General features: G+C 64.2%; 1 protein-coding gene across 1 annotated transcript; it reads right to left on the bottom strand.

The window, feature by feature from the left end:
- Positions 1-2,864: 2,864 nt before the first annotated feature.
- On the bottom strand, positions 2,865-22,883 carry COL6A1 (collagen type VI alpha 1 chain). The gene is made up of 35 exons (XM_065877019.1): positions 22,719-22,883; positions 22,063-22,192; positions 20,375-20,575; positions 19,681-19,840; positions 19,398-19,526; positions 19,281-19,301; positions 19,127-19,147; positions 19,008-19,052; positions 18,158-18,211; positions 17,561-17,605; positions 17,433-17,459; positions 17,214-17,240; positions 17,073-17,117; positions 16,720-16,773; positions 16,460-16,522; positions 15,609-15,671; positions 15,458-15,511; positions 15,335-15,370; positions 15,016-15,078; positions 13,449-13,511; positions 9,578-9,640; positions 8,812-8,874; positions 8,643-8,693; positions 8,487-8,522; positions 8,068-8,130; positions 7,804-7,869; positions 7,237-7,272; positions 6,645-6,681; positions 6,450-6,458; positions 6,126-6,259; positions 5,738-5,847; positions 5,424-5,607; positions 5,160-5,340; positions 4,347-4,376; positions 2,865-4,216 (listed from the first exon to the last, which is right to left on the bottom strand). The coding sequence occupies exons 1-35, from the start codon at positions 22,813-22,815 to the stop codon at positions 3,594-3,596; spliced, it is 3,084 nt and encodes a 1,027-aa protein (XP_065733091.1). The 5' UTR covers positions 22,816-22,883; the 3' UTR covers positions 2,865-3,593.
- Positions 22,884-23,729: the final 846 nt, after the last annotated feature.

Below are 23,729 nucleotides of genomic sequence, written 5' to 3'. Positions count from 1 at the left end.
TGGCATAAATCCCAGCTTCTCTCTTTTAATCTAAAGCGTCTGAATGTGTACAATGCTAAGAATTGTGACAAACACACACCCACGTGACCCACACACCATCAAGATAGACGACACCTCCATTATCCGGAAAGTTCCCTGTGCCCTTCCCGCCACCGACCTACCGCCTCCGATCAGCTTTCCCACCCTCGAGCTTCCACAGACGGAACCACGCAGCACGTGTGAGTCTGGCGTCTTTCACTCGGCACGATGTGTGTGAAGCTCACACGTGCTCTGTGGTGTCACGCGTGGAGTTCGTGGCGTGGATGGGCCTGGGCTTGCCGTCCTTTCTCCTGTGGACAGAAGAACATTCTCCCCGAGTCTTTGGTTGGCACAGGGTGGTGTGGCGGGCTGTGAGGGAAGAGTGAGGGATTCCAGGGTCCCGCAGGGGCTCTAACGCCACCTCCCACCGCCCCTCGCCACACGGCCCCTCCGAGCGTGGGCGGCGGCCCGTCCTGGCTCACCTTGCTCCCCAAGCGGCCATCCAGGCTTCAATGGAGGAGGGCGTCTCAGTCTCTGGGGACCATAAGTGTCATCATCCCCGCAGCTGAAGACAGAGGAGCAGCTGAACTTAAAATCCTGCCCCGGGAGGGCATCACTTCCTTTAGACCGCAGCTGCTGGGCCAGCAGTCGGGATGGCGAGTGGAGGCGCCCAGGGCAGGGCTGGCGCGCGGGTGTCGATCAGTGAGCCGCGCGGTCAGCAGCCCTCGGACCTACAGCCTCCTGCCGGCCCTCAAAAGTCATGGATGGAAAAGGGTTCCTTGCACATTCTTAGCATCAAAAACGCATCATGAAGACCAAATACTGGCTGCAGCAATCAACGTGAAGGTGATCGACTCTTCCATGAAAAACAAAGACCATCAGACAGGGTTAAATGCCCCTGAAGGCCATGTTCAGAACGCACACCAGGACAGCGTGTCTGGAGTTTGAAAGCAAAAGGACGACAAAAAAATAATCACAAAACACAAACCAAGGCAGGTGAGGCCGAAGCCCTTCTGCCGTCCGGGCAGGACCCCGTGGAGGCCGCAGCCCCGAGGTCGATTTCACAAACATCCGGGCCTCTGAACCCACTCGGAGGGATTGCGGGGCTGGGTCAGAATAAAGGCATCCCGGAGATGGGCTGCGTGTGCGCTGTCTGCCCCGTGCCTGCCTGCGACGGATCCCAGGCAGCTTCCAGGTGGGGCTGGCAGGGGGCCTCCGAGCGCCCCTGGGATCCCACTGCAAGGACCAGGCTTCCTGGGAGGGGCAGCCAGGAGAGACGCCGGGTGCCGCCCCTGGCAGTGCGGGTCAGGACAAATAGGGGGGCGGCCGGCCCCGAGGGTGTCCTGCACCCCCGGCCAACCCGGTGCCCTGTACCTCCAGCTGTGCACAGAAGGGAGCCACAGGGCCCAGGCAAGAGCGGGATCCTGACCCACCGACAGGAGCCGGGTAACTGGCTTTGCACTCGTTTGCGGGACTTCACATGATGGTCTGGAACGCTTCCTTTACAAACTTGGAAGGGGTGTGGGCGCATGGGCTGCAGGTTCCCTCACAGCAGTTTGCAAAGAATGACGGCGATGCTTGTCCTTACCTGGCCGTGGCTGGGAAGCGAGGAGAGGCGCTTGAGGCCCGTCCCAGCCAGGGACTCCAGTTAGAGAGGCGATTCACAGATTAAAGGCACGATCCTCTTAAAGGGGAAGTTTCTGATTTCTCACTGTCCTTCAGGAAGAGGTCCCTGGGGTGACCACCTCCAGGTGGGGTGGGGAGGCCTGCGAGTGGGGGGAGCCCCCAGACCCATGCCTCGGCCCCCCGACCTGGGCTCAGACCCGGGGTCCCCAGGAGGGAGCCTGAGCCTGGTGGGGGCTGCGGGGGTCCTGCAGAGGCTCCTGGAGCCCCGGCGCCTCCTCCCTGACCAGGCTTGCTCCCCTAAAGCTGCCCTTTCCTGCAAGCCCTCAGCCTCCCTTCCGCGGCCACGTCCGGGGGCTCGAGCTGCCTTGGCCCCAAACGGAGAAGCGTGTGATGTGAGGGGGTGAGGCCTCGGGTGGCTGCGTCCCTGTTACGAGCCCAATTTGCGGCTGAGGGCACTGAGGTGAAGGTGACTGGCTCAAGGTCACACCGCTGAGGGGTCACCCCTCAGGCCAGGCTCCTTCTGATGACAGCGGGGCAGTGGACACTTACCGCCAGCAGCTGTTGGGTTCCTATGGAGCTGTGTGACATCAGGCAGGGGCTGAGCCCCTAGGGAGACTCCTGACCCCTCCTCTACATGGGTGCCGCTCCCCCCAGAGTCCCCGCGGCCTGGTGCTCGGCTCTCACGGCCCCGTTGCGTGAGGGGTTGGGGTGGGGTGCCGTCGCCCCGCGGGGGGCCCCACCCAAGGACGCTAGCCAGGACCCCATGACTAGGCCCGCACGGAGGCCCCACCCGCCTCTCCTGACACCGATGCCAAAGGGCGTCAGACTCCTGCCCTCCTTCTTCAGCTGCAGCCCCTCCCACCCCCCCCAGCCCCCCACCGCCTTCCTGGGGGAGGCCCTCTTACTGCCCTGAATCCAGGCCCAAACCTGCCAGCCCCTCCAGAAGGCCAGAGATGGGTTTGATGCCGGGATGCTGTGGCCCTTCGGGGATTTATCTTGTTGGATCCGACTGGCTCTTCCAGCTGCCCTCCCCCACTGAATCCCCTTCTGATTCTGCAGCCCAGGGTGTCAGGGCCCCTCCCAGCTCCTGCCCCAGACCTGGAAGAGGGGGGAGGCACCTCTACTGGCTCTGAGTGGGGCGCCCCAAGCACCTCTGAGTCCTCCTGTTGGTGCAAAGTGCAAACGCCGAGTGGGTTTAACTCCTCGGACAGATGACCGCGGAAAGGAGAGTGACAGCCTTTATTTGGAAAAGTCGCCGACATGGACACGTTGAGAAAAACCACAGGAAGGAGTAAAAGTAAAACTAAAGTGCCAGGAAGGCCTTCAGTAAAATGGAGAACCAATCACTTCCTTGAGGAAAAGAGCTTTGACTCGTTTGTGGTGAAATGCATCCCTTTGGCCCGGGTGGCGGGGCGAGGCCTCTGCGTCCTGGGCTGGGGATGGGGGCAGGATAGCACCTTTGCTCTGGGGTTTTTGGGACACGGGGTCGAGGAGTCGCGGTTTCTGCTGGCCGGGGGTAAGTGACAAGAGCCTTGGGAGGAGGGTCGGCTCACCAGGGCTCAGGCGAGCTCCCTGGGAGACCTGACTCTAGGCGTGAGTGTTTCGTGAAGGAAAGTCAAGCTACGAGGGAGTGGGGGAGGGGAGGCGGTGACAGCTGACCCCAGAAAGGAAAGAGAAACCAGGCTTAGGGGCTCTGACTCGGGATTAGGGGACCCTGACCGGCAGCGCGAGGCGGGACGGTTCAGGTGCGGGTTCAGGTGGGCGGCGGGAGGGGGCCGGCAGAGCCCAGGGTCAGGGGCGGCAACACCCTGCTCAGGGGGGCTGGCAAAACACAGAGCACTGAATCACGGCCTTTCAAGCTTTTCCTTTAAAAAAACCTAGCTAGTCGGGTGGGTCAGGAACCTTCGGGTCCCCTTCTCACTTTCCGTCTCAGTGGCGGTGGCCGGCTGCTAGCCCAGCGCCACCTTCCTGGACACCGTCTGGTAGAAGACGCCGCGCAGCAGCGCCTGGTAGCTGGGCACGCGGAACAGGTGGCGTTCGCCGAAGGCCACGTCATACTCGGCCGCCTTGCCGGTAACCAGGACGCGCACGTGGGGCTCGTTCACCTGGGGGCCCACCACCACCATGAAGATCTCGATGCCTGCCCGCTGGGCCTCCTGCACGGCCTTCTCGATGGTGGCCGCCGTGGCGCCCTGCGAGTTGCCGTCGGAGAAGAGCAGCAGCCTCTTCTTGGTGGCGCCGGGCGAGGCCTCGCGGTAGAAGCGGGTCACGTAGCCCAGGGCGTCGGTGACATCGGTGGCATCGTTGAAGAAGTCCATGGTGTCCAGGGCGCTGGCCAGCACGGTGTAGTTCTGCACGAACTGCAGCCCCGCACGCTCCGGCCGCTGCTGCCCGGTGCCGCTGTACTGCACCACCGCCACGCGCACCTCCTGGCCCGGGTCCGTCTGGCCCGCCGTCAGGAAGCGCTCGGCCAGCCGCTTGGCGAAGCGCTTGGAGGTGTCGAAGTTGTGGCTGCCCACGCTGGCCGAGCCGTCCAGCAGGATGGTGATGTCGGTCGGGGAGGAGAAGGTGACTGTGGGCAGGGGCGGCCGTGAGCACACAGCGAGGCCCCAGAGAGCCCGGCCCCACCCGCCCTGTGGCCTCTCGACCCTCCTCACCCCGTGCCCCGACCTGAGAGCCCCTCCCCCGCCCCCGGTACTCACTTGGGCAGGTGTAATCTGGACATTTCTTGTCTGTAAGAGAGAAAACCCCACAGCATGGACCCAGCGATCTCAGAGACTGCTGTTCCACCTGCAGCCCCCCAACAAGAGGACAGCTGGCATCTCCATGGAAGCACAGCTGACGCTCCTGAACAGCTGGCCCCCTCCACCCACCAGGAGGGGTGTCCTTTATTCAAGAGGGGGCCTTTGAGGGACGGAATGGTCCCCCGGGCACCAGCCCAGTGAGGCACCCCCCCTTCCCAGAATGGGGAAACCAAGGCTCAGAGAGGAGGAAGGGTGGTCTGCAGCTCAGAGCCCGGGCCACGCTGTCCCTGGACGAGGCTAAGTGCGTACCCACCGGGAGGGCTAGGGCCCCGAGCCTGACCCCGCAGCTCTCTCTGGCTGCCGACCAGCTGTCTGCACCACGGACTTAGCTCTGACCCTGGGCCAGGCCCAGATGGACATGGCAAGCATGTTCTTAGGTGGGCACCTCTGAGGGGTCTCAGGCTCCAAGGCCAAACACGGCCTGCACCTGTGGGTGCACCGAGCCTCAGACCTCAGCGCACACGTGTGCTCATGGCTCCAGGACAACGGGCGGGAGATGTGGTCCAGCCCACACTCGGGGTGGGGGGCACCTGTGTGGACGCTGGACCATGAGGGAGCCAGGCCACGGCCTCCTCGGGGAAGAGCGGGAAGCGGCTGGGGGGGCGGCAGGCGGGCTGCTGGCCGTGGGTGTGTGGCTCCCATGGCCGGAGGGTCACCGTGAGAGCAGAGCAGGACCACGCCTGGGCCGAGGGGGGCCCTGCCCATGCCCACCTATGCAGATCTGGGCGGTGATGTTCTTCAGGAAGCCATCGTCCAGCAGCTCTGCGTAATTCTCCTTGACCAGCGAGATGCCCGGCCGCCCCTGGGGCGCTAGGCCTTGGCAGGAGATGACGTTGAGTTGGTCGGAGCCCGCGGCGAAGCCAAACACATCCTTGATGCCCACGGAGACCACCTGGCGGGAGGGGCAGCGTTGGCGTGGCCCCCGGTGGGGACAGTCCCCCGAGCCCCAGAGCGCAGACACGGAGGCCGCCCCACCTGAATGTCAGGGCCGCAGAGCACGCTGAGTGGGGTGGTGTCCCTCTGGGTGTCCGAGCGGCCGTCCGTGATGACCAGGGCGATGCGGTCGTTCTGGGTGGGTGGCAGCAGCCGGTTCCGGGTGTACTGCAGAGCCTCGCCTGTGAAGGTGCCTCCACCCATCCACCGCAGCTTCTTGATGGCTCTGTGGGGCCACGGCGCTGCCCTCAGTGGGGGGCAGGGGCCCGGGGGGGCAGGGCTGGGGGCAGGGCTGGGGCAGGGCTGAGGGGCCGCTGGGGGCCGTGCGTGGGCCGGCTCCGAGCAGCCGCACTCACTCCTTGAGGTCCTGGGCGGTCCTGATGTTGGGGTCCCGCAGGTCCACGTGCTCCTGCATCTGGTTGTGGCTGTACTGCACCACGCCCGCGTGCGACTGCCCGGGCTCAAACTGCACGGGGACGGGAGCCGCGGTCGGGAGCGGCCCCCACCAGGGCCCCTGAGGCGCCCATGCCCCTCCTGGGCCGCCCTTCCACCCACCACCTGTCCCAGGCTGGACTGGTCCCCGGGCCCCCGGGGTGACCCTCACGCTCTGCTGGGCTGGGGGCTTCGGCTTTCGAGAAGCAAAGCGTCCGTCCCATGGCCCCTAGCGCCCGGCCCTTCCACTCTGGTGTCAGGACAGACCCCTCCTGGGAAGCTCCGTCCTCGAGCGAGGCCTGGGCACCGCACCTTGACCAGCTCGTCCCTGCTCAGCCGGTCGATGACCTTGACGATGAAGTCCTTGGAGATCTCGAAGTTCTGCAGGCCGATGCTCTCGGAGCTGTCCAGCACGAACAGGATGTCGATGGGGCCGCACTTGCACTCTGTGGGCGGTGGCGGCTCAGCCTCGGGCCCTCCCGGGACCCCTTCCATAGCAGGGCAGCCCCGAGGGCCCGGGGGCACTGGGAGAACTCCCGTCCCCCCAGGGCTGCGGGAGTGTGGGCGAGGGGCTCCACCCGCCACAGGGCCAGTCCACTCGAAAGCTAGAAACACCAGCTGAAGAGTGACACTCACCACAGCAAGCTGGGAAGAGGAGAAAGAGGCAATTACGGGGTCGTTTAGACTAAACCCTCCAGCCAGCCCTCCCCGGCCCACCAGGACTCTCGTGGGTGGGCACACGCCTGCCCCCCTGCCTGCCTCACCCCGGCCGGCGCCGTGGCAGGACGTTCCTTCTAGTTAGGACAGTTACTCAAAGGTGGAGATACTCACAGCACATTTTCATGATGATGTCCAAAATCTCGCATTCCTGGGGAGGGGGTGAGACACTCCCATGAGACAGAACAGGCCCTGCTGTGACCCCTCCAGGGCTGCCCCAGGCTCTGGGGTGAGGCCAGCCTTCCGGTCCCCATCAGCTGGGACCACAGAGGGGCTGGGCTGGGCAGGGTGTCTCCCTTCCCATGGTGTGCCCTGCTCTGCCTGTGAGGCCCCTGCCTGCAGGCTTGAGCACCTGATGTGGTCCCTGACATGTGGCCACACGTCCCCCCCGCCGTGGCCATCACATGTTCCTGTGGGGGCAAAGACGTGTCTCCCCGTGGCCATAAGATGTCCATCCTGCGGCCATAATGTGCCCCCCGGCTTCGTATGTTCCCCTATGGCCACCACGTGTCCCCCCAGTGGCCATCGCATGCCCCCCATGGCCATAATGTGCCTCTATGGCGATCACACCCCCACGGCCACCACGTGTCCCCCTGTGGCCATCACATGTTCCCCCCCCCCCCGTCGCCATCACGGCTCCCCACCCTCACAGGATCCTGGGCCAGAGCGGTTGGCCCCCAAGGATGTTCACAGACACCTCACTTACGTCTGGCCCTGGTGGTCCCACGGGTCCTGGGGGTCCCTGTCAGAGAAAGGACAGGAGAGGGTGGACGCTGGGGCCCTGCCCGATTCCTGGGCTGCAGGTGTGACGGGAGCCCTCGGCTGACCCCACCTCCACTTAGGGCCCCCCGAACACTAGGGGCAGCTGAGGCTCCTGCACGTTAAGGGCTGGGGGACTTGCTACCTCCGTCCGCTGGGCAACAACTGTCTACTGTGCCCTTTCCTGGTGGTCTGTGGGTGCTCACCGCCCGGGGCAGAGTGTCCCTGTGGGTCTAATGGCGCCACCTCGAGGGGCAGGGTGCCTAGCCTCACCCAGGCACCGCCCCGGGCCGTGCCGTAACCATCACGCCTCACCTGGAGACCCACCCTCCCCTTCTTTGCCCACCCCTGCCTGCTCAAGCCCCTACCCCGAAACTGCCTGTTCCCCGTCATCCTGCCTGCCGAAGCCTCGCCTCCCGAGCCCTTCCCCAGAGCCTGGCTCCCAGGTTCCTGCCCCCACACCCCAGCCTCTGCAGCCTCTGGGTGGGGCACCTGCCCGCACCCGCCAACGCACCTGGGGGCCTTCGGGGCCTCGGTAGCCCTTTGCTCCTTTGGCGCCTCGGGGAGGAATGTCATTGTTCTGGAAAGACAGCGCGGTGTTGCAGGCACTGCCACACGTGGCCAGAGCCCCTGGACCCCCTGCTGCGAGCCTGCCCACTGCACCCTCGACCCTGGACGCTCAGCCGCCCTCAGAGCCACCACAGCCCTCCGGGTCTCCGGGCCCTCGAGGCCGAGGCTGACCCGGGACGTCACAGCATGCGGTGGGCTCTGCACTCACGTCCTCTCCGGGGTCCCCGGCTTCTCCCTCGTCTCCCTTGAGGCCAGGGTAGCCTTTGGTGCCCTGCAGGGGAGCAAGTGGTTAGGGGGAGCTGGGCCCAGGGTCTGGGGTGGGTGCTGCGGGCCTGGGCTCCTGGGGAGGGCAGGGCTCTGTGGGGTGCGGTGGAGCCCTCGGCTCTTGAGGGAAGTGTCAGCAGGGGCACCCCGCCCAGGGCCGGGCGGGGCTCCCAGAGACGGAGACGCAGGCGGGGGTGCCTCGGCGACAGCTGGGCTGCGGGGGGCAGTGCGTCTGCACGTGTGGGAGTGTTTGCACGTGTGTGTGCCTCTGCACTCGTGTGTGCTTGCTCAGGTGTGGGAGCGATGTGCTTGAACGCACACGTGTGCTCCAGGGGCCGACAGAGCGGAAGGGCATGTACTCACATTTATCCCGGGAGGACCCCTGCTGCCCGGATAGCCCTGCAGGGAAGGCAGGACAGTCACGCCGGGCTCTGACATGGCGGGGGGGCCACGAGGGGCAATCCCAGCCACGGAGCCCGTGTGCCCGACTGGCCAAAGGGGGTGTCGGGGGGCACTCACAGGGAAGCCGGGGAAGCCCTCGGTGCCATTTCCAGGGGGGCCGTCTTCACCCTGGGAGAGCAGACCGTGTCCAGTCACTGTGGGACTCGCCCAGGCCGGCCGCTTCTGGACTCTAGAGTCCCAGGCAGCCCCCCTACCAGGGCTGTGCCCTGTGCCCTGCGTCACTCACCCTTTCGCCCATCAGCCCGGGGTCTCCGGGGGGTCCTGGGGGCCCTGAGGCTCCTCTGGGGCCCTAAGGAGGAGAAAATGAAGTGGACACCAGGCAGCGAGCCACACAGGCTCAGAGGCACAAGGTCTCTTGGAGGAAAGAGGGACAAGTAAATAAAATACACGTCTTCACGCAGCACAGAAATGACTAAAAGAAGGGTTTTTAAACCGATGATCCTGGGGGGCTGTGTAACCTTCGGGCCTTAGAGGCCACACCTGCCCAGTGGTCCACCCAGGGAGTGACCCGAGGAGGAGGTGACCAGAACAGGGACAGAAACCCACGGGGTCACTGCAGGAAATTCAAACCGAGAGCCCATCCGGCGGGGGTGGAGGAATCAGCAGATAGAGCTACAGGCGTGGCCAATGGGAGCACGTCAATAACGTGTTGAAAAATCGTTAAGGTTTGAGCTCATGGTGAGAAAAACAACAAAAAAACCTTACCAAGTCCAATTTCTAAGGCATAATATACAATGAAAGAAAAAAGAAATTTGGAAAGAGATAAGCCAAACTCTTCATGTTGTTTATCTCTGCGGGGTGTTTTAGACTTCTTTTTGTAGTTTTCTTCATTCTCTAAACGTCCTAAGAGTCACATATACTGTGAGGTGAAATGAAACAGTTTTAACAGGTAAGGAGCCTGGGGGGATCTCCTAAGGAAGCGCTGGGTACAGGATGGGGTCTGGGTCCAGGGCTGGCCCCTCCTAGGATGGGGGGCGGGGAGGGCTCCTCACCTCGGTCCCTGGAGGCCCCTCGTCGCCGCGGTATCCTTTCGGTCCAGTGGGGCCAGCCTCACCCTGCAGAGAGAGGACACAGCCATCGGTCCCCCTCCGCCCCAGAGGAGCCCCCAGGCCCCAGACCCCGCAGTTGCTGGCTGCTCTATCCCCGTCCCTCTCTGGAGGTGACCCCTGCATTCCCGGGGCCAGGCTCTCGGTCCCCCGAGCGCTGCGCAGATGCCCCCAGCCAGGCCCCAGCGAGGAGGGCAAGCTTGTGTCACTCGGGGGCTGCTGGCCCGCCTGCCCCCCTGGGCCCCACCAACAGGACCCTGGACTCAGAGGCCCATCCCCTGGGCCCCGTCATGAGGCGGTACTTCTCATGAGTTCTCTGCTGGCTGCCCTCCCGTCACAAATGTGCACGACGCCCGTTATCCGGCCAGGAGGCTGGGGCAGCACTGCCGCCCCACACCGGGCAGGGGTCCGGCCGTGGCCACGGCCCGGGAGCTGGCGTGGTTGTGCGCTTTGGCCAGCACCAGCATCACGCTCCCTGCATGCTGGCCACGGGGACACGGGGGCTCAGGGGGTCAGCCTGGGGCCCCGAGACCTGACTCGGGGCAAGAAAAGCAGCACCTCCTGGTCCCGGGTAGCACCTCCTGGGAAACTGGGACTCAAGGGCCCGCCTAAGACACAAACTCGGGCGGAGCTCCTGTGGGCAGCTGGCACTCTTGCAGGTGGGACCGGGCGCCCACCGCGGTGGGACGTGGGACGGGCGAGGCCTGACGGCTGGGCCCGCCACGGGATGACGGGACCCTGTCCTCTGTTTCTCCACTGCCTTTTCCTGGGATTTGGGAAAACACATTTCCCAGAACTCTCTGCATGGCCCCTGGGGTCGGAGCCGGCCTCCTGCTGGGCCTGGAGTCAGTCGTGGGGTCGTGGGTCCATGGTGGGGTTGGGAGGGCGGGTCACACGAGCCAGAGCCTGGAGGCCCGGAAGTCGAATGTCCAGGTGACCAAGCGCCTCCTTGGCCGGGAGCCACGGGTCGGGAGGGGACCGTCTCCGGTCGCTCACAGGCTGGGGGGACACAGGGCCCCTTCCCAAAGCGGGCAGCCGCCCCCAGCAGCGCCTGGGGTCCCCACCGCCTGGGGTAGGGCCTCCCTCTCTCCCCACGTTCTTGGTCGTTTCCTTTTCTTTGCAGTGACTATGATGACTGAGAACTGATGCTGCTGGGACGCTCCCACGAGCCCGTGTCGGTTCCGCTTTTAGAGCTTCGTGCCTTCAGAGTCTCGAATGACCTCCTGAAGGTGCCACAGGGAAGACCTGTGTCATACGGGCAGCCTGTCCCAGCAGCAACGGCCAGGAGCAGTTACTGCTCCTTGGTCCCTGTCCAGGAAAGTCAGGGGCCCAGGCAGGGGCCCAGGAAGCCGCCCAGGCAGCAGGCCCAGCCCAGCCTGAGGCCACATGAGTTACAGTCGTGGGAACTGGGTAGAAATGGAAAGAGGAGGGGTGTGCGACAGCCAGACCAGAAAGAGGAACACGTAGGTGAGGGGGTTTAAACATGACGAAAGTGCGTTTTAACCAGCAGGAAAGACTGCGGTTACGTGTGTTGTGACAACGGGCTGGCCGTTCGCCGAAAAAGCCAAGCTGGCCAAGCTCACCTCTCTTCCAGCCCCTCAGTCTCTACTCCAGACAGATCAAAGACGTAAGCAAAAATGACACTCAAAGGCGTGAGCGCATTTGTAAATCTTTGTAAACGAGCAGGACATCCTCAACCACAGGGTACCATAGACAAGGTCAGGACGCAGATGACAACTGACAAAACGTCTGCACCATGGATGGAGCCCCCCGCCATCAACGTGGGAAACACAGATGCCGGTGGGAAATGAACAGCTGCCTCATTGGCCCGTAAACCCACGAACAGTCAAAGCAAGAGGGAGAGAAAGCTCCCAGCAGGGTTCTCATCGTAGCGGAGAGAAAGCTCCCGGCAGGGCTCTGATCGCAGCTCCTCTTGGCAAAGGTGTGGGAGCTGTCCTATTTCACACTCGTGGGGGCCAGACACAGAAGTAGGTAGGATCATTTGGCAAATATTAACTCACACACACACCACTGGGGCTGCGAAATGTTGCTGCTAAGAACTTACATTCTGGACATAGCCTTGGAAGCTCTTCAGGGTGGATGGATGGATGAACGGCTGGGTGGGTAGATGGATGGATGGACGGATGGATACATATATCCACAGATATGTGATAGATGAATAGACAGATGACAGATGGGTGGATAGATAGATGGAGAGATGCACACGTGTACAGAGATGATGGATGGATGGACGGATAGAGATGGATGGATGAATGGACAGATGGACAGATGGACAGATGAGCTGACTGAATGGCAGATGGATGTTGATATTTATTACAGTATTTTTCCTTTTTTTTGGTTATGCCGTGCAGCTCGTGGGGTCTTATTTCTCCTACCAGGGATTGAACCCGGACCACGGCAGTGAAAGCCCGGCACCCTAACCGCTAGGCCACCAGGGGACTCCCTACAGTATTTTTCTGTAAAGCAAAATGCTGCAGAGAATCTCGTTATAGTCAACGGGGACGAGAAGGGGCAGGAAGTAGAGACCCTTCCGAGGGCGCCAAGGAAGAGGCCGCATCGCAGGTCAGTGGCAGAGCCGGCTGACGCCCAGCCCGGCAGCACCCCGAATCGCAGGGGCCCTCAGGGGCTCGTGGACCCTGGGGCAGCCCTCACCCCACGGGAGGCAGCAGGCAGGGTTGAGGGCCTTGCGGGACCTACCTCTGCAGCCAGGCCTCCTCACCACACACATAGGTCAGCTTGCTACGTGTTCACTACATGTGGTCTGTCTCCCCACTGGATGGCCAGCACCCCGATAACAAGGGCGGCACCAGGCTGTGTGCCCCCCTTCCTGTTCTCCCCCAGGGAGCTCCCCCAGGGCCAGAGCTCGAGCAGGCCCTGCTGACCTCTGCCAGGATGCACTAGCCACCAGCGGTGTCCCTCTGGCCGAGGCCTGCCCAGTGCGGACTGCATCCCAAACTGCCTCGCCTCTGCGTGCATCCCGTCCCCACCCTCCACTCGTGGACCCCCGTGGCTGGCCCTGGGCCGGGGCCTGGAGAAGATGGGCTGAGAGCAGCGGCGGGCATGGTGCTCCCTGGGGAGGGTCGTCTCACCTGTGCCTCGCCCCCAGCCGCTCACAGCCTCCTGCCTGTCCCCGCCCCCTCCTTCCACCCAGCCCGCTGCTTCCTCAGGCCTCCACTGTCCTCCTCATCCCCAGCATGGCCTCTAGAAGGTCACATCCAGGAATTCTAGAACCTTCTGTGCACCAACACTCCCAAATCAATTTCCAGCCAGGATCTCACCTCTGGGCTCCGAACACTGAGAGAGGCTCACATACCCTGTCTCCAATGTGGGGTGCCTCTGTCCGGGCTCAGTCCCCCGTGACCCCGCTCCGCCAGGCCAGGGGGTCCCCAGGGTCCCCCGACTCCAGCACGCCCCTGCTGCTGCCTGCCCTGCCCCCCGCATGCCCCAGACCGGCCTCCAAGCCCACTGCCCTCCCCCAGCACCAGCCGAGCCAGGGCACCCTTCCTCACCCTGAGGGCAGAGCTGGGGGCAGCATGGGGCTCTGCACACTCAGGGCTGCACCCTGGCAGGCGCCCACCGTGAGACAGGGCTCCCCTGGGAGCACTGGGCCCAGCTCACCAATCTGCACCAGCCACCCTGGCCCCCCACCTGACCCCAGACATCCCAAGGTCTCCAGGCCTTGCCCCTGCAGGAAGCACCCCAGGTGGGAAGAGAAAAGGGTCCTCCCCCTAAATCTGTGAGCTGATCCGAACCGGCAGCAGCTCCCCCCCTGCCCCCTGGCAGCCGGGCTTCCTACCGGGTCTCCGGGGATGCCAATGGGGCCTTCTCGTCCCTGGTCACCTTGGGGTCCAGCTTCGCCCTGGAGAGGAAAAGCCACTGAGGTGGAGATGGAAGAGGGCAGCCGCCCCGGGTGGCCACCAGGCGAGGCCGGGGGCCCGGCAGCTCCCACACAGCCAGGAAGGGCCGCCGTCTGCTGTGGGCCGGCCTCGTCCTTCCTTTTCACGCTTGCCCACGTGTTTCCCACAACGTGGCCATGTGCCTGGCCATCAGGTGACTTGTGCTTTCAAGGGGCCACGACAAGGGGCCAGCAGCCCACCCGAGGCTGGGAGGCATCTCATCGTCCACCCGGCCTCGGGTCCCAGAGCTGTGTGGGGCTGACCATACCTCCACCCCCGTTTGTCCAAGGCACCTCCTGGAGGCACAGCCTGGCCTTCAGTCCTGTTTCCTGACCTGAAGCACTGGGCTCGGAAAGGAGGTCAAAGCTACATCATCCCTGCTTTGCTGTCCTTCCCCACCCCTGCCTGGGGTTCTGGGGGGCCCGGGGGCGGGGCCAGAAAGACAAACCTCTCTTCCCCTGACCTTGGACTTGGCTAGACTCACTCTCCCCATCGGGACGCCTTGGACACGCATCTGGAGGAGAAGCATTTGCCCCTACGTCCAAGTGTCACCCCAGGGGGACAGCACAGCCTGGAGAAGCACCCCGTTCTTGCGGATGGGGAGCGGCGTCGCCTGCATCTCCAGCAGGGAGAGGGCCAGCCGCATCTGAGGCTTGGGGCTCAGCATCCTTGCCTCCTAACCCCAGAGCCATAGGGTGAGGCCTGCTCTCCTCTCCAACCGGGCAGAGTCTGACTCGGTGCCCACGCTCTGGGTCCCGCCAGCCTTTCCCGCTTAACCACGTGGCAGAGGAAGCCCAGCATGGCCCCTGACAGCGAAGCCGCTGGGCCTTGGAGGTGAGCGAGCAGCAGCCACTGAGCCGTTTCCAACATTCCTGCTCTTGAAGTTCTAACAAAGGGGAACCGTCCCGGAAGAAGACAGTTGCAGAAGAGGCTCCGTCTGCAAAACGTTTAGGAGCTCTGGGGGGAAGAGCCCAGACGTGCGGCGGGAGGGGCTCGCTGAGTCAGCTGTGAAAGTGTGAAGCTGGGCAGCTAAAGAATAAGCGCAGCTTGGGGAAAGCCCGTGGAGCCGGACCCGGCCAGCCGGCGCGAAGGTGGCAGCCACGCTGCAGAGAGCGTGCTTGCACGGCGTGCCTGGGTGAGGTTTCAGGTGGCTGCTCCCTGGTCACCCGTGGTGAGTGGAGAAGCCCCACCCAGCTCACCTTGCCTCCCAGGCCCTGGAGGTGACCCGGGGCCACGCAGCTTGGAGGTCTGGGCGGGGCCCGAGGGCAGGAGCTGCTGCATTTCCCACACAAGAAGTGTGTGTCGGGGGGTATACTTGGGAAATAGGAGGCGAGGGCGTGGGTTGCCCACATCTAGGGGCCAGAGGGCCTCGGTGGCATGTCCTGTGATTCTGGTGGCCTGACCCTGGCCTGGCCCCGGTCTCTGCCCCCAGGGGATGGGGTCCCAGCTTTAGGAAGAGTGACTCACCAGGTCTCCTCTCGGGCCCCGCGCGCCTGGGGTCCCCCGTGGTCCTCTTTCCCCAGGGCCGCCCTGTGTGGAGGCAGCAGAGGGCGGTGAGGCCGCAGCCCTGACGGTGCAGGCTGGGGGCTCGAGGCCTGGGCACAGGGCCTGGCGCCCCAGCAGATACCAGGACTTGCAGTCCCTCCATCTCACGCCCCGTCCTTCAGAGACTGGGGTCCCATTGGCTCCAGCACACTCCCCGGGGGCTGTCCACCTGGGACCACAGGGCTGGTCACACCGTCCACGTCTGCCACTAAGTGGTGAGGCCCAGGACACCTCCACTCACCCTCTCTCCGGGGGGTCCGTCCGGTCCCGCGTTTCCCTGGGATTAAGAGGATGAACACCAGTGTTAGTTTGCATCGGGAACTCTGCTTGAGGCTCGGGCATCAGGAGGACGAGGGGCTCCTACCTCGTCGCCGGCTTCTCCCTTCTCTCCCAGGGGACCAGGCGCTCCGGGCTCACCCTGGGGACAACAGTGAAGACTGTCTGTCCTTGACCCTGAGGCCCCTCCCAGGGCCGGCGCCCACCCCGCTGTATCGGGGGGCTGTGTGCACGCTCACCTCGTCTCCGGGGGGCCCCGTGTTCCCTGGCCTCCCAGGCTCCCCGTCTGCTCCAGGCTCACCCTGGAAAGATGCAAGGGTCAGCCTTCAGGAGGCCACGCCCAGCCGTCCTGGGGGCCAGTGACCCCACGCTGGCCCTGCTTCAGGCCGCCGTCCCTGACTGACTGCAGGAACCTCGGACACAGAGGACCCTCCCCAGACACCCACATCTCTGCACAAAACCCGCCTCCTGGGTTCAAATGCCGCCACCACAGGGGCCAGCCCGGCCCTCATGAGTGGATGCCCACTGTTGCCAGGCTGGGGACCTCGGCCCACACTCCAGGACATGTGCGTTGCTAGGACGCGTTTGGGGCGGAGTTCGTGTTACTGCTCCAACTTTCCCAGCACTTCCTGCTGCTGGGAAAAAATCCCAGCAACAGATTTGAATTAGACTCAAAACGTGAAGTCCTCACGCCTCCCTGCTCTGCCCACTGCAGCATCAGCGTCACCCCGTTTATTCTTGAGCTTAGATTTCCCGTGAGCAGGTCGATTCTGGGCTGACCCGCGGGCTGCAGGCCACGTGGACGTTCCTGAGGTGACCAGAGAGGCCCCGGACGGATGAGCAGGGGCGGCTGGTGTGGTGGGGACAGGACGTGTCCGAGGCTCAGGGACCAGCACTTCCCGGGGCGGAGGGCCCCCCACCCCAGCCCTGACGGCCCCAGGAAGGGCAGTGGCGAGGCCTCATCCCCCATGGGCGGTGGGGCCTGGCCCCCAGACTAGGGGCGAGAACCTGCTTCCAGGAGGAATTTCTGCTCAATGCTCAGTGGGTCGTAAAGCCCCAGCCTGGCCCGCCGCGGGCTTGAGTCACTGACCTTCTCTCCTTTCAGTCCGAAGGCACCCGCGTCGCCCTTGGGCCCAAGGGGTCCTTGGATGCCCTGGGGAGAGGACGCAGAGTCAGACCACGCTCTGAAACCGCAGCCACCGGGCCGCACACACGTGAGTGACAAGCCAGAAGGGCAGGTCTGCACGTGGTGTGGCCCGTGCGACTTCTTCGTGTGTCAGCAGGAGGGCGGAGGCAACGTTCACTCTTGAGGACTTAGTCTTAAAATGTCGGTGAGAGAAAGCGACTTACGTCGAATCCGGGCGAGCCCTTGCAGCCTGGCAGGCCAGGGTACCCCGTCTCCCCCTGCAAGGAGGAAGGCGGGTTCGGTGGTCAAGCCTTTCAGCGCTGGCCCATCCACCCGCTTCCCAAGAAAGCCCCACCCGGCAGAAGGAGCTCTGAGCTTGGCCAGGTGGCTTGGGGTCCACTGGGACCTGGGGCTTGGCAGGAAACGTCTCCTGCCTTTCATGCTGCCTCAGAGTTGCCCAGGGGTGGCCACACATGAGACCCCTACCCACCCACCGGCCCTGGGGTGGCCAGCCTCGCCCACCGTCCCTTCCTGAAACACGGGCCCCGCTTCCAGCCCTCCCCCAGCTGAGGGTGACCTTCATGCCATCCACGCCGTCCACGCCACGCTTCCCCTTCTCGCCCTGCAAAGTGCAAAAACCAAAGAAGGTCAGACCAAGGTCAGACCGCACCCCACAGGGAAGTGTCTCCACCAGCCATGCCCCTCCGGCCACACTCACCTTGTAGCCCTTGGGTCCCCTGGAGCCCTGAGGAGACAGGAAGGAAGGGTGAGAGGTTTGGTCTCCCCATCATGGGGCAAGGTCCCCAAGGAGGGCGCCTCCCCACCACCCAGCTCATCGCAGCCCAGCCACGCCAGGAACAGGCAGCATCGTCCCTGTCCAGAGTAGGAGGCCACTCTGTGCCCCGAGGGACACCCCCCAAAGTCTCATGTCACTCACCTTCTCCCCTCGGCTCCCTTTTTCTCCCTAGACAGCAAACAGAGGAGGGAAGGGGGCTGTGAGGGGTGCCCCAGGCCTGATGCCTTGAGGCCCCAGGAAAGGCTGTGGTAGAGGAGGGGGAGACGCACCTTCATGCCCTGGTAGCCGACGGGTCCGAGGTCCCCAGGCCTTCCCTGCAACAGAGAAAGGGGTGCGTTAGACACACCTGGGGGCAGGGGCAGCCCCCATCCAACCCGCTTGCTCTCCACCCTACTCAGGCCCGGTCAGCTGGAGAGACCTGGCTGGCTGACCACTGACCTGCGTCAGAGAAGCGCCCTGCTATGAAGGCCTCACCCACCCCTCCTGGGGGCTCTCAGCGGAGCTCCAGGAGGCGGAGGTCCAGAGCCCCCCACGGGGCCACGGGGAGAGGGGAGACTGGCCGTGGCTGAAGCAGAGGCCCTGGGACTTTGCTGGCTGCCCCCTGCCCCCGTCTTCTGAGAGCAGGTGGGCCTGTGGGGGCGCCTGAGGGGCACGGGGAGTCTTCCTGGGCGGGGGGTGCTGGAAGGATGGCTATGCCGCGTGCGCCCTGGTCCTCGCCACCCACGAGGGCCGTGTCCTCTGAGGGTCAGGCCACGTGGAGATGGTGCTCAGAAACCAGCCATCCTTCTGGAAGTTTCCGCAGCCCAGTTCCCTGGGCTCGGGCTTCTCAGCGCCCCCATCCCCCTGGTCAGGGGCTCGGCACTCACGGGGTCTCCGGCGTCTCCTTTCTCTCCCGGGAGTCCTGGCTTCCCTCTTTCTCCCTGGAATACAGAGCAGATCAAGGTTAGAGGACAAATTCCGTTTATTTCTAAAAAGTTGGTGAGAAGGACCCTCTACTTGCGAACAAAAAAGGTCCCCAAAGCTATTCCATCCAGTCCCTAGTGTGCATGTGATTTCTCGTGGCCCATCCTGGGACCTGCGTGGTCAGGTCCACGCTCCCCTCCCACACACCCCACCGGGCCCTGGGGCTGCCCGGCGCCGGCTGGAGTGACCCCTGAATCTTTTCTCTCCGCCCGTTCTTGCTGCTGGGGTGGGCGGGGTGGGTGGGGCGCAGAAGCCCCCCGGAGGAGGTAGCCGTGTGGCTCCACGGCTACTGCACCTGACAGTTTCTAGGAAAAGCCAGAAATGTGGACTTTCACAAGCAAGCTCCCAGGTTGTGAATACTGGGAACTAATTTTGTTCTCCAAAACCTCCCCACGAAGCAGTCATGGCCTTGGGCCCATGTTCACCCGTCCCATGGAGGGCCCGCCTCCAGCAGCAAAGCCACAGGGGTGGTCACTCCAGAAAGGCCGCTCCCTCCCCTGTGAGGAAGAGGCCAGAGTGGCGGGCCCCACCCCACGGCAGCCCGTGGCCGCCGCATCGGCGTGGGGTCACGGCGCCTGGACTCTCTCCCGCACTGGGGCACCTGCTCAGCACAGCAGGCTGGCGGTGAGCGCTCAGGACGGCTGCCTGGGGTCCAGCGCATCCCTAACACCTGGGGGCCAGGCTCAGGGACATTTCTCCCAGGCTTCCCCCCCACCCCAAGGAGGAAAGCACGGACAGGACGCGGCCACTCACCTCGTACCCAGGGTCGCCCCGCAGCCCGGGAGGTCCTCTGGCGGGCTGCAAGACACAAGAGAACGGTGAGCGCGAGGTGGCAGAGCCGGGGTGGCCCAGGGAGGGGGTGGCACACTCACCTGGCACTCGAAGGAGCAGCACTGTGGAGGAAGGGACAGGGGACACGTCAGAGAGCCTGGGCACAGCCACACCGGCCGCCCGCGCTCAGCCTGCTGCTGGACAAACGGGCGCTGGTGATGCTATGGTGCAGGGCGGGGGGGGGGGGCGGCTTACCACTTGCTCCACATTGTTTTTCTGAAAAGTGAAAGAGAAAAGTCAAATTAATTTTCATTCCCAGGCACGGGATCTCCGGCATCTCGGACACGGCAGGGAGGGCGGGGCCGTGCTCACGATCATGTCCGTGATGGTGTCGATGGTCTGGCTGATGACGGCCTCCGCGTCACGGCTCTGCCCCCAGTCGGCCGCCGTGAAGTTGCGCCGGTACGTGTGGTCCGTGGCAATGATGCTCAGACGTGGCTCCTGGCGTGGACGCGACCAGAACAAGGGCGAACGTTGGTGACAGTGGGAGCGCCGGGCCCCTCTCCACCTCTGCTCCCCTGGAGCCCCCCGTCCCTCAGGCTATGCCTGTACCTGTGCCCCCCCACCCCCCGCCCAACGTAGGCAGGGGTCCTACCAGGTGGTCAGGCGTGATGGCCACAGAGAAGACTCTGACGCCCAGGTGCTTGGCCTCATTCACGGCGTCTTCCAGGCCCCCGCACGGCTCCTTGTAGCCCTCCAGGGGGTGCCCATCGGTCACCACGGTCAGGTACTTGTTCTCCTTCAGGTGGGAGCCCCTGCAGCGGGTGGGAGAGGTGACACCACCCAGCCTGGCCCCCTCAGGCCAGCACTGACCCTGACAGCTCAGGGACCCACTGGAACCACAGAGCTGAGACCCCTAGACTGGAGGTAAGGGTCAGGGGGCTAGAAACCCTGGAGGGAGACCCGGACCCAAGGCAACGTTTCCTGTTTCTCTGTGTTGATCCGACCACAAGTGGGATTATAGGAAAGGACATTAAACTGGAAATAAAGCTCTGTGGGATCTCATTTCAGGCCCCCTCTGCCTTCAGTGGTTGAGACGACAGTGGGCCGCTGGAGGGAAGGACAGAGGGATGGAGAGCGACCTTGGCAGCCATGGGGCAGGCTGGGCGGTGGTCAGCAGCATGACCCCCTCGGCCACTGGGACTGGTCCTGGGGACCTTGGGCAGCAGAGCCTGGCCTGCCAGCGGGCAGCCCTGGAGTTTGGCTAACCAGGCTGCGATCAGGGAGGTGCGGCAGCCTCTGAGGGCCGCGGGGCCGCAGGCGGGCGCCGGGTGGGCACGGGCGCTCACCCCACGAGCAGCTCCTCCAGCCCCTTCTTGATGGCACAGTCCGTGTAGGTGCCTTTGCCGAAGTACTTGACCGCGTCCACGCTGCTCTTGAGCGCGTCTCGGCCACTGGGCATGCGCGTGAGCCCGTGGATGATCTCCACCTCGTCGCTGTAGTGTAGCGCGCCCACGTTCCACACCAGGTTGCGGTCACAGCGGTAGTACCTGCAGGCCATGCGGAGGTGAGCGGCCCTCCCCAGAACCAGGCCCGCTCCCCTACTGTGTCCATCCGAAGGCAGGACTGCCACCATGTCACAGGTGGACAGATGGCCGGTCCCGTCTCGCCCCAAGAAGGGGCAGCCTGCGGGCCCCGGCCTGGGCTTCCCGAGCGGCCCTAAGACCCTGGGTCCCGGCGCCGGGGGCCACACGGGGCGGGGGCGGCTAGCTAGTGACCACCATGTTCCTGGCTCTCCAGGGCCTCAGACGAGGAGCTGTGTGCTGAGACCCTGCTCCAGGGCCATGGGGTGGGGGGCAGACCCTCCATGGACAGCAGTGGGGCCGCTGACAGTGGGCAGGGGAGGGACGCTGGTGGGGACCCCTGGATCTGAGTGGCCTCCTCTCTCTGCCCCAGGCACCTCAGCCAATGGTCTCCGGGGGTGGCCAGGCCCGCAGCCCATCAGCAGACGGGTGACGGATGCCCCTGCGGAGAACCAACGCCGACAGCGGGAAGAGCCCCCAGTTCACAGGCGGGAGAACGGAGGCGCAGGGCCAGAGCCCCCTGGAGCGGGACGATGGGCTGCAGGGCTGCCCTGGCGCCCCCTCCCCGAGGCACGTCCACACCGGGGCCCTCCCTGGGCCTCATAAACCCGGGCATTTCGGGAGGCCTGGGGCTTCAGTCCCACAGTCCCTGCATTGGGCAGACCTGTCCTCTGTCCCTGCGGCCCCTTCTGGTGCGTGGGAGGCTCGGCGCCTGGGTCAGCTGCTCAGTGGGTGAGTGGGTCAGCATGGACAGGGTGGGAGGAGGGGTGGGGCCTGTGCAGGTGAGGGAGGGGGAGGAACCTGGTCTGAGCTGGGCACCCCCCCCGACCCCGTGACCCCGACCCCGTGACCCCGACCCCGTGACCCCGACCCCGTGGCCCCGACCCCGTGGCCCCGACCCGCCCCTCTGCAGGCGTGTCCTGTGCTTGGCCACACCCACTGCCCAGGCTCCCCCGTTAGTGAGTGGATGCACGGATGGATGGAGAGTGATGCCGCCAAACCCAGGACTGGGCCGGTGGCCCCTCCGACCAGGACTCTGGACATGGGGGACACTGGGACCTCGGGCCCGGGGTGTGGGCTCTGACCGTCCCCTTGGGCAGTGGTCGGTGCCCAGGTGGCTGGCAGGGAGTACCCCCTCCGGATACCGGGCGGACCCACAGGGCCTCGGTCAGCTCCCCACGCCCGCTCAGTTGTAGAGGTGGGGAGCTGTTTCCTCCGCGGGGTTTGGGGCCCGGAGCCCAGGGAGCAGCACTGCCCCCTCCACCCTCCCGGCCGACCGGCCTGCTCCATCTCAAACTCAGCTTTTTCCTGGCCTGTCTGAACCACTCAGACTCGGGGAGGGGACTCGAGTGGCCCGGCCGACTCCACCCTTCTCAGATGCGGACTCCTCTGCCTGCTGGGTCACGGCAGGGGCGACACCAGGCCGGCCGGCCCCGAGAGGACGGAGGTCCTACCTGTCCTTCAGGTTGTCGATGAAGCGCTTGGTGAAGGCCTTGACCTTGTCCACCAGAGCCCCGTAGGGCTTCAGCCTCAACGCCACGCTCTCGGAAGTGTCCAACACGAAAAACAAGTCCACGGGGCAGTCTGGGCCGGGAACGGAGGAGGGGCCTGAAGCTCACGCCCTGTGCCCACCTTCCCCAGGTGCGTCCTCCACCAGCCGCCTCCCCGGCCAGCACCCCTGCAGCAACTCAGACTCCCACCCTCCCGGAAGGGCGAGGAGTCCGCCCTTCACCACAGCTGAGGCCGATTTTTTACCGCGTTTCCAAGTTGAATTTAAAACTACCAGGGGCATGACCTTCAGAAGGGGGGTGGTGGGGACAGGTGACCGCGTTTCTTGACTGACCACCAGCAAGGAATCAAAAGGAGCTGAGAGGCAGAGAGGGGGCAGCACCCGCCGGGGACAGGCGCTCAGGGAGCTTGCGGGCTGAGCCCCGGCAGAGGCTCAGCCTCCTCCTGTCGGGGTCCGTCGCCAGCCGCGCGGCATCTGAGCGCTCGGGCAGCAAGGGAAGGGGCTGGGGTCCCACTGGGCCATCACAGCTGATACGTCTGGTCCAGGCCGGCCTCGCCCGGCAGCCGAGGCCAGAGTCCCAGACGCGGCAAGTCCACTCACCTTGGAAGGCGATGGCCCTCGAGGCTGCCGCATCGTCCTGCGCGGTGGCCCAGCAGGCCTGCAGCAGCAGGGCTAGCAGAACACGGGGCAGACTCATGTCACTGCCTGCGGGTCACCATGGAGCGGGGGCAGGGGGCAGGAGGCAGGTGACGGTGGCCAGAGAGAGAGAGAGAGAGAGAGAGAGAGAGAGAGAGAAAGAGAGAGAGAGCTGTCTCTGCTCTCCTTCGGCCAGAGTTTCAGCCCAGGAGGGAGGGAGGGTGGAGGGAGGAGCGGGGGAGGGGCTGGGGCGGGGGCCCAGCGGCCAGGGAGGCGGGGTCTCTCCCAGCTCCGCTCCCCCCCAAGCCGCTCTGAGCCTGGGACGCCACTCCTGAAAGGATTTACCTCCCTGGCTTGTGGGGAGTTTTTTATTTGCTTACAGGTCTCCTGCTAAGTCAGCTTGAAGAAGTCTGAAGAGGACGCGAGCCCTGAGACGAATTTCCCTGAGGCATTTTGTTTCCAACGGTCACGTGGGAGTGATCGGCCTGTTTGCCTGTCCACTCGCTCACCAGTTTCTACAAATCATGGTGCTGTTTGTGTAAACATCTCAAATCCATTGATCTGTCTGACTTCCGAGGCTTCGTAGAAATATCTCTTCACCGTTTAGTCAAATACATATTGACGAAAGATTATTTCGTTTTTTACTCTGGGAAAACGCAGTCAGAACAATAACTATACGTGCATTTGTTTTCTATAAATACATATATAGACAGAGAGACAGACATACAGAAAGAGGTGGGTGAGACCCCGCTTCTGAGGACAGGTGTGAAGACCCCCGACCCTGGGGCCCTGCAGGGGTGGGCTCCAGATGTGGCCAGGCCCACCCCTGCCCCAGAGAACATTCTAGAAGATCTTTCCCAGAGCTGGAGCTGTTACCACTTGTCTAACATCAGCCGGAACGTTTTATAGTTTAAAGACGCGCCGAAGTCGTATAACCACAGTAGGAGTTTTGAGAAACCCTTCGGGAATTATACC

The sequence above is a fragment of the Phocoena phocoena genome, chromosome 4 (genome assembly GCF_963924675.1).
Source record: "Phocoena phocoena chromosome 4, mPhoPho1.1, whole genome shotgun sequence".
In the NCBI taxonomy this organism is placed as follows: domain Eukaryota; kingdom Metazoa; phylum Chordata; class Mammalia; order Artiodactyla; family Phocoenidae; genus Phocoena; species Phocoena phocoena.
This window is presented reverse-complemented; position numbering and strand designations above follow the sequence as displayed.